Genomic DNA, 9245 nt, shown 5'->3' on the forward strand with positions numbered 1-9245 from the left:
TAAATTTCCTTGAATTATACCTACAGCAGCGCAGTGTATCATTGCACCTTAAAGCCATCTTCACGTCCATGGGAGAGATGATAGATACCTCAACTTTTACAGGAAAGACACAATATTTCAGGCAACATATTTATATATTAGCCTCTCTCTATGGGCGTACTTATCCATGATCTGCAGTCCCTACATGTATCACATTAATGGAGTAATCAGAGAATGTGACAAAAATGGCCGCTTCGACATAATTTAAGTTGCAACCTGTCCTGACATGTGACTAGGATGCTATGTAAAGGGCCCAGATATTTCCAACAGTCTCACATACAGTGAATGGAGCACAGGTCGACCATTAGCATGGAACAATACAGTCGACTGGTGTATGGGCCAGTACAGTCAACCATGTGCATGGACCAGTACAGAGCCCTGTTCTCGATATTCTGAGTCTTGTTTATGGGATTACTAGATGGGGATAACTACTGGATAGGGGATAACTATCAATTCGGGAACTAACTCTTTAAGGGATTTCTCCGACAATGTGATAAAAATGGCCCCATGTGCAGGGCATTGCAGTAACTTAGGTATCCATGGTTATGACCACTCATATAATGACAGTTAGTTAGCTGTTAGATGTCATAACCATGGATACGACCACTAACAGCTAACTAACTAAATAAATGCCACTATAGGAGTGATCGTAACCATGGATACCTAAGCTACTGCAATGCCCTGCACATGGGATAAGAGACATAGCGAATCAAAAGAACTATACTACATTTCTAATTGGAGGTATTTGCTAATATCATTATTATACCTACTACATACTGGGATAGGATCTCAGAGATGGAAATACTCCTTTAAAGAGGTTGTCTCATGACTGTTATTAAAGGCATATCCACAGGATATACCTTAAATGTCTAATAGATGTGGGTCCCAAACGTGAGAGCTGTATCTATTTCCCAACCTGGGGTCCCCCATTCTGACTGGTGTCCACACCGCAGTAACAAAAGAGATGGCTAAGCATGTGCTGCTCCCCGCATTCACTGCTATGGGAGTCCCAAATACAGCCAACCACACTTGCAAGGCCATTTTTTCCCGTCACAGACATAACAGGGGATGTGAACCTCTGTTTTGGAGATAGAGGTGCATCCAGAATTGGGACCTGCATTTATGTCCATTAGATATTCATTGCACATCTCATGGATATGACACAGTTATGAGACAACCCCTAAAAAGTGTTTCCTCACTGAGATTTTTACTGAGTTTTTGGAGCAAAAACTGAGTAGAAAGTTCAAGTTTTCGAGGAGTTTTGCATTTTTGAGGAGGATTTACAAAGCTTCCACTCAAAAAACTCACCAAAAAATTCAGTGTCTAGATATCCTTAAGGGCATAGTCACACTGAGTTTTTTTAGGAGTTTTTGGAGCAAAAACTGAGCTCCAAATTCTCCTTAATACTCAAAACTCCTCAAAAACTTGGAGTTTTTGCGCTTAGATTCTGCTTTCTTAATGCTGCAAGAAAGACTCAGTGTGCACATAACCAAAGGCTATGTTTCGATGGAGTCTTTTTGGCTGGAGCACAAAGTGAGCAGAAACTCCAAATTTTTGAAGAGTTTTGAATTTTTGAGGAGGATTTGGAGAGTTACTATTTAGTTTCTTCTCAGTTTCTGTTCCAAAACCCCCTGGAAAAAAAAGTTCTGTGTGCACATAGCCTTAGAGACAAGTTGTTGGAGATTAATTAAAACTAATGTCGAGAAAAAACAGGGCTATTGTTTATTTAATTCTCCAAAGGCCGTTTGGAATTAGCTCCTGAAACCAGTTGTTCTCTATGGACTATGACTCCATTTTTCCCCTGCACTAGTTTAGTAGTTAAAAGGTAATTGATTTTATAATTAATAATTACTCTTTGTATTATTTATTATGGCAGGTAATCCTTTTTCAGTATTGAACTTCCTCTTCTACTATTTGGTGACGACACACAGCCCTTTAAGCCGGGGTCATGAAGAATGCAGTTGAGATGGGCGATTAGCACAGAGGACATTGTGTTGCAGTTGACTTTTACTTTCGAGGAAAGTGGCCAATACACATCAGAAACTTTCATTTTCCTTGAAAACAGCATGGACTTCTCCTCTCAGAACAAGCAAATAAAGGTCAACACATTCTGGTTGAGAGAGTTTGACATTGGTATTAACTTATAACACACCTCCAAGTGAACGCTACCCCTTCTCAAACTGAATTCGCCATCCATTGCATTTGTGTTGAAGACCAATTACACCAAAATGTGGAGACCTCAGTAACTTGGCAAGATTACAGATCAGAAGAAGATAATGGACCGCCGCAGAGATGCTGAATCTGGTTGGATGGCCCACTTTAAATAGTGATTGGTTTCATGTGGAGACACAGGCCAAACAGTTTTTGGTTTTGAGTCGATTGCTGGTACAGGAAATACCACCTAGATCTACTTCTAACATAACACGTTTTTTTTCCCAAAGTTTCTGTTCCTTTACACATGGTTCTCTGGTTTTCTTTTCATGTGATTACTATCACCCTGATGTTCAGCTCATTGATATGTTGCAGAGCAGATTCTAAATTATTATCTCTGAATGAGTGTGGATATGGCTTTCATGACTCCTTGTTTTACTCACCAGAAATGTTGCTCTACGGTCATCCAACCCAGAAGGTCTCATGCGCTTTTTTGGGTGTTGGGTGACAAGCAGTGTTTTTTGTCCTCTGGGTGACAAGTTCTTTAGTCAATATGGAAAGAAAAGATTTAAAGCAACATACTAATTAGGTGTGCATGACCAACTTCATAATTTCCAGATATTCAGAACAGTGATGTGGAGGGAAAAAGAAGAACATGTCCTTCTGTCCTGGGTTGAAAACTGTGCACCACAATGGAGGGGCATTTTGAGTTTTGCTATAGGATCACTGCTGCTTCACACCCTAAGTGGGTGACTTGAAGAAGATCTGTGCATGCTATATCATCTAAGGCACATGGAAACCAGACAATTGGAGCAGAGTATCTAGCTTGCAATATCAAACCGGTGCACACCTCAGTGCTGCCTATCGTCTTTATGTGGCTCTCATTTATCTCAATAGTTTCTTCATCCTACCTTAATCATTTTGTTTTTTAATGCTTCTCCAGGTCTGTCCCAGAGAAGGAACATGTATATTCATAGACACTCAATTGGCTCTAGTCTTACCACATAGGAATCCAATATGATATGTTACTAGTAATTATTGCTTGTGTAAAGTTGACCCAAAAACAAAGGACTCTTGACTTATGGCCTGTCTGATAAAAATTGTACTTGACTATGGACGGGAGCAACTCTGTTTCTTTACAATAGGTAACTCCTATTACTCTACCCCATACAGCCTTAGAGTGACCCTTGTTTGTCATTTCACTTGTCATTGACATGGCCCCGTTGCCAACAGTCCATCCTAAGGTCTTGTGCAGATGGCAGTATTATCGATCCGAGTGTGATCTGACAAAACATTGGATCGCACCCAGACTATGTCCATTTTTTTCCTCAGACAGACTCTGCATGTGCAAGTTTGATCCGATATTCAGATCGCACCCATGCAAGTCAATGAGTGCGTGGAAAACATCGGACTACACTCCAATGACTTTTGGCTGGAGTCCGATTTCCACACACTGACACAATGGAGAAGATGTAGAATTTTTTTTCACCATCTTCTCCTCTTCCGAGAGAATCAGATCACATTATGATCACACTTGGATCAGAGTTTGATCAGCGTGTCATTTGCATAATTGGCCTGATTCTTTTGGATGAAAGAATCTACTGGTGTCTGCATGAGTCCTAATAAAGGATATGAGCCTTTTTGTTGATTTTTTTTTGCAGAAATTGAGTCGAAACTCTAAGTTTTGAGTTTTTGAGGAGGATTTGAACTTGCTGAAAAAACTCCTCCAAAAACTGTGTGAACATACATATTTTAGGATTTCTTTGGGAGTGGATACTCTTCAAAGCCCTCTTCAAAAACATCTTGAAATACTCCTGGAAAAATCTTCTAGTTCTATGGGAAATTCACTTGGCTATTTATATGAGGAATTAATCTTAGATTTTTTTTTTACCTGAAGAGGTTTTGAAAAACACCTCCTGCGAAAAAAAATTAGGTGCATGTCACTTCTTTGACGAGGATCCTGAAGGAAAACTCTATAACCTAGGCAAAGGTTAGGGCTTGAAAAACTCATGATTTTTTTATCAGCTCAATTTTTTTTTATATATATATATACACATGTGCTCGAACAGTGGTTGTCAACCAGTGGCTCTTCAGCTGTTGAAAAACCACAGACTGAAGCATGCCAAGGACACACTGTGGTTGTAGCTTTGCAGCAGCTAGCAGGCAATATGCTGGAGATCACCATATTTAGGAGAATATAATCCTTTTGCATTTTCCGTAAAAGCAAAGTAAAAAAGTCACTATTCTAAAATTATGCATGTACATTTATCGACCCTTAGGAGATCATTTGTGGCATTTTAAACAAGTGACAGAGGTGTCTGTAGGATATACATATACATAACTTATAGGGACCTGATGAAGAACATTTCACTCATACTTTAAAGCATCTTGTAAGGATTCCCAAGGGTGAACCCACTGGACCGCGGCAAGCGAACCTCCCCTGGGCGAGCGGACCAGGTGGACCACCCCCTATACAGGGAGCGTTTGGGACAGGCCCAGGGGAAACTACTCACCACGGCAGCTGGTACCCGAGGATGGAGGTGCACAGTAGAGGGTGCAGCGGGCAGGCGGAAGGATGAGCAGGACTGGAACCGGCAGGACTGGAGGCCAGGAACGGAGGCTGAAGGATACAGGCAGGCAAGGCTGGAACGGCAAGACACGGGTCAGACGCAGGGCACAGGCTGAACACGGAGACGAGATGGCGGGCACTGGGAGGAACACAAGGAACGGTTAGACAGGAAGCACGAGGAAAGGGTAAGAGCAGCAGGGAAAAAGGCAGGCAGGCTGGAGCCAGAGTCACAGAGAGAGGAAGTGACGATCAGGCGGCGAGCTGGAGGAAGAGGCTGCCTCTTATAGAGGCAGGAGTTACCGGGTCAGGTCAGCAGGGTCAGGAGGGCGGGGAGAAGGCCTGGCTTGGCCTGTAGTGGGACCTGGAGCGCAGGGTGCGCATGCGCCCCGAGCCGAACGCCGGGACAGAGCGCGGGGTGGAGGACAGGCGTGCAGGTGAGCGCGCGCCCGCCACGGGAGCACGCCGGAGGCGGCGGGCGCACCCAGCGCGGGGAGAGGCGGCAGCAGGAGCCGAGGACGCGGCGGGAGCGGCGAGTGTGGAGCCGGCGGTGAGCGTGACAGTACCCCCCCTTTTACGCCCCCTCTTCCCACGGCCGGAAAGAAACTTAGCTAAAATCTGGGGAGCTTGAATGTTCTCCTGGGGTTCCCAGGATCTCTCCTCAGGGCCAAAACCTTTCCAGTCAATTAAAAAGAAAGTTTTACCTCTAGATCGTTTCATAGCAAGAATTTCCTTAACCTCAAAGACATCCTGTGCGGAAACGGGCGCGGGAGCGCTGCCAGTAGAAGCATGAAACTGGTTGAGTATGACCGGTTTTAAGAGGGAAACGTGAAACGAATTAGGAATCCGCAGTGAAGCGGGGAGTTTCAGCTTGTAGGCAACGTCATTGATACGGGCTAGAACCTCAAAGGGACCGATGTAGCGGGGACCCAGTTTGTAGGAGGGAACTTTGAGACGAACAAATTTTGAGGATAGCCAAACTTTATCCCCAGGGTGGTACAGCGGAGAATCTAGGCGTTTCTTATCGGCGTGCTTCTTGAACCCGTCTCGTGCTCTCTTAAGTGCGGTTTTGGTCTCCTGCCAGACCCTGGAGAACTCCTCGGTCAGAAGATCGGCCGCCGGCACACCCGAGGTCGGGAGTACCGGCAGAGGCATACCAGGATGTTGACCGTAGACCGTAAAGAAAGGCGACTTGGCGGAGGATTCGCTGGTATGGTTGTTGAAAGCGAATTCGGCCCAAGGAAGCAAGTTGGACCAATTGTCTTGATGGCTGTTGGAAAAATGTCGGAGGTATGCTACGAGGATCTGGTTCGTGCGTTCCGCTTGACCGTTGGACTGAGGGTGATAAGCGGAGGAAAAGTCCAATGTTACCTCCATCAGCTTGCATAGAGCCCTCCAGAAACGCGAGGTAAACTGAACCCCTCTGTCCGAGACAATGTGCTTGGGGAAGCCATGAATCCGGAAGACATGAGATATAAAAATTCTCGCCAGGTCAGGAGCGGAAGGAAGACCGGGCAGAGGGATGAAGTGGGCCATCTTGGAGAAGCGGTCCACGACCACCAGAATGACCGTGTGACCTGAGGAACGCGGTAGATCCGTAATAAAATCCATCGCGATATGCTGCCACGGAGCCGAGGGAACCGGAAGTGGATGCAGAAAACCGGAGGGTGGCTGACGTGGGACCTTGTTCTTGGCACACGATGGGCAGGAGAGGATGAAACTTCGGACATCTTGAGACAAAGAAGGCCACCAATAAAAACGAGAGATGAGGGAGAATGTTTTCTTGAGGCCGGCATGACCCGCTAACTTGGTAGCATGACCCCAATGTAGGACTCGCCTCCTGTCATCATCTTGGACAAAAGTCTTGCCGGGGGGCACGGAAGTCAGGTTAACAGGCGCGACTACGATGAGCTTGCTTGGCTCCACAATGTGTGAAAGCTCCTCCTCGTTGTCGGTGACCAGAAAGGATCGAGACAGGGCATCCGCTTTGAGATTCTTTTCACCCGGACGGAAATGGAGCTCAAAATCGAACCGGTTAAAGAATAATGACCATCGGGCCTGCCGGGGATTAAGCCTTTGTGCTGATTGAATGTAGGCTAGATTCTTGTGGTCGGTGAAGATGTGGAGTGGGTGTACCGCTCCTTCCAGAAGATGCCGCCACTCTTCCAAGGCTAACTTAATGGCAAGCAGCTCTCTGTCCCCGATGGTATAGTTTCTCTCCGCAGGGGAGAAAGTCTTGGAGAAGAAGCCGCAGGACACCAAGCGACCGGAAGGAGATCTCTGGGAGAGAACCGCACCGGCTCCGGTGGCAGAAGCGTCTACCTCTAGGGTGAATGGTTTGTTCGCCTCTGGACGATGTAGCACCGGGGCTGTGGCAAAGGCTTGCCTCAAGGTTCGGAAGGCGTTCTCGGCCTCAGGAGGCCAGTGGTGAGGATCGGCTCCCTTTCGGATCAGAGCAGAGATGGGAGCAGTCAGAGAGGAAAAGTGCGGAATAAACTGCCGGTAATAGTTGGCGAAACCCAGGAACCGTTGGATAGCCTTAATTCCCTGAGGACGCGGCCAGTTGAGTACCGCAGACACTTTTCCCGGATCCATGCGCAAGCCAGAATCGGAAATGATATAACCCAAGAACGGCAGAGACGACTGTTCGAAGGCGCATTTTTCCAGCTTGGCGTAGAGACGATGTGTTCTCAACCGAAGTAAAACTTGACGCACGTCTTTTCGATGTGTGGACAAATCAGGAGAAAACACCAGAATGTCGTCCAAGTAAACCACCACGCAGGAGTAAAGAAGATCTCGGAAAATGTCATTGACAAATTCTTGGAACACTGCGGGGGCATTGCATAGGCCGAAGGGCATAACGAGGTATTCATAATGGCCGTCACGAGTGTTGAAGGCGGTCTTCCATTCGTCACCGGAGCGGATCCGGACCAGATTGTAGGCCCCTCGAAGATCCAATTTAGTGAAGATCCGTGCACCCCGTAGACGGTCAAATAACTCCGGGATGAGGGGCAGAGGATATTTATTCTTGATGGTGATAACGTTGAGCCCTCTATAATCAATACAGGGACGCAGGGACCCGTCCTTCTTCTTGACAAAAAAGAACCCAGCGCCTGCAGGAGAGGAAGACTTACGAATAAAGCCTTTGGCCAAGTTTTCCTGAACGTATTCGGACATGGCCTGGGTCTCGGAGGGAGACAGCGGGTAGATGCGACCACGAGGCGGCATAGAACCGGGGAGCAGATCGATGGGGCAGTCATATGGACGATGCGGGGGCAGGACCTCTGCTTCCTTCTTGTCGAAGACATCCAAAAAGGCCCAGTAGGCGGAGGGTAATTCGGTAGACATCGACGTAGGACGTGGAAATTTCGGCGGCTGTACAGGGAGTAAGCACTTATCTTGACAAAGTCGACCCCATCGCAGAACGTCACCAGAGCGCCAATCCAGGATAGGCTCGTGGGTCCTTAGCCAGGGAAGTCCCAGAAGGATGGCATGGGACAAAGAAGGCAGCACATAGAATACTATCTTCTCCCGGTGTAAGGCTCCGACCTGAAGCTCCACCTCTTCGGTAACCTGAGTAACGGACTCCCGCAGGGGTTGACCGTCGACCGAAGCAATCTGCCGAGGGGTCACCAGGGATCTGACAGGAATTCCAAGTCTCCTAACCGCCTCAAGTTGGATGAAGTTACCGGCCGCCCCAGAATCTATATAGGCCCATTCAGAAGAACGTTTAGAATCCAGGTGCAAAAGGACAGATAGGGTCAAGGGTAGAGAGGAGTCAAAATTACCTAGGAAGACCTGTCTTACCTGTCCTAGGCGGAGGCGTTTCCCGGACGAGTGGGGCAGGCACGAAGAAAGTGGGACGCACTCCCACAGTAGAAACAGAGCCCCTGTTCGACCCTCTCTCTCCGACGCTCCTCCACCGGTTTGAGGCGATCCACTTGCATGGGTTCCGGTAGCGGGAGTGTGGAGGCTGGAGTCGAGCGGGCTCGAGGTGGACTCCGAGCGGCCGGAGGAGCGCGGAGAGGTCTCCTGTCCCTAGCGAGCTCTCGGGAACGTTCTTGAAAGCGGAGGTCGATGCGGGTGGCCAAAGAGATTAAATCCTCCAAGGAGGTGGGGGTATCCCGCCCCGCCAGCTCGTCCTTGATCCGCCCCGAAAGGCCCCGCCAAAAGGCTCCCACCAAGGCCTCATTGTTCCAACCCAACTCTGAGGACAGGGTGCGAAACCGAATGGCGTACTGACCTACTGAAAGCGTGCCCTGATGCAGATTGAACAGTGCCTCGGTAGCGGAGGCAAGGCGACCGGGTTCATCAAACACCTTACGAAAGGTGTCTAGAAAAAAGGAAAGTTGAGTGACCACGGGATCGTCTCTCTCCCAGAGGGGGTTAACCCACGCTAGAGCCTCTCCTTCTAAGTGGGACACGATGAAGGCCACCTTGGCACGGTCAGTGGGGTACTGATGTGGCAGCAACTCAAAATGTAGCTGGC

At 47.8% G+C, this 9245-nt stretch overlaps 1 protein-coding gene across 3 annotated transcripts in view; it reads left to right on the top strand.

Annotated features, from left to right (window-relative positions):
* The window catches only part of LHX6 (LIM homeobox 6), a 276203-nt gene extending 272708 nt beyond the window's left edge, over nt 1-3495 (top strand). For all 3 annotated transcript variants that reach the window (XM_073573163.1, XM_073573162.1, XM_073573161.1), the window contains one exon: nt 1916-3495. In XM_073573163.1, coding sequence (XP_073429264.1) covers nt 1916-1936 — 21 coding nt within the window. In that variant the 3' untranslated portion in view covers nt 1937-3495. The remainder of the gene's footprint in view (nt 1-1915) is intronic.
* The last annotated feature ends 5750 nt before the right edge of the window (nt 3496-9245 follow it).

Source organism: Dendrobates tinctorius, unplaced genomic scaffold (genome assembly GCF_039654945.1).
Source record: "Dendrobates tinctorius isolate UK_male_01 unplaced genomic scaffold, ASM3965494v1 ptg000034l, whole genome shotgun sequence".
Classification (NCBI taxonomy): domain Eukaryota; kingdom Metazoa; phylum Chordata; class Amphibia; order Anura; family Dendrobatidae; genus Dendrobates; species Dendrobates tinctorius.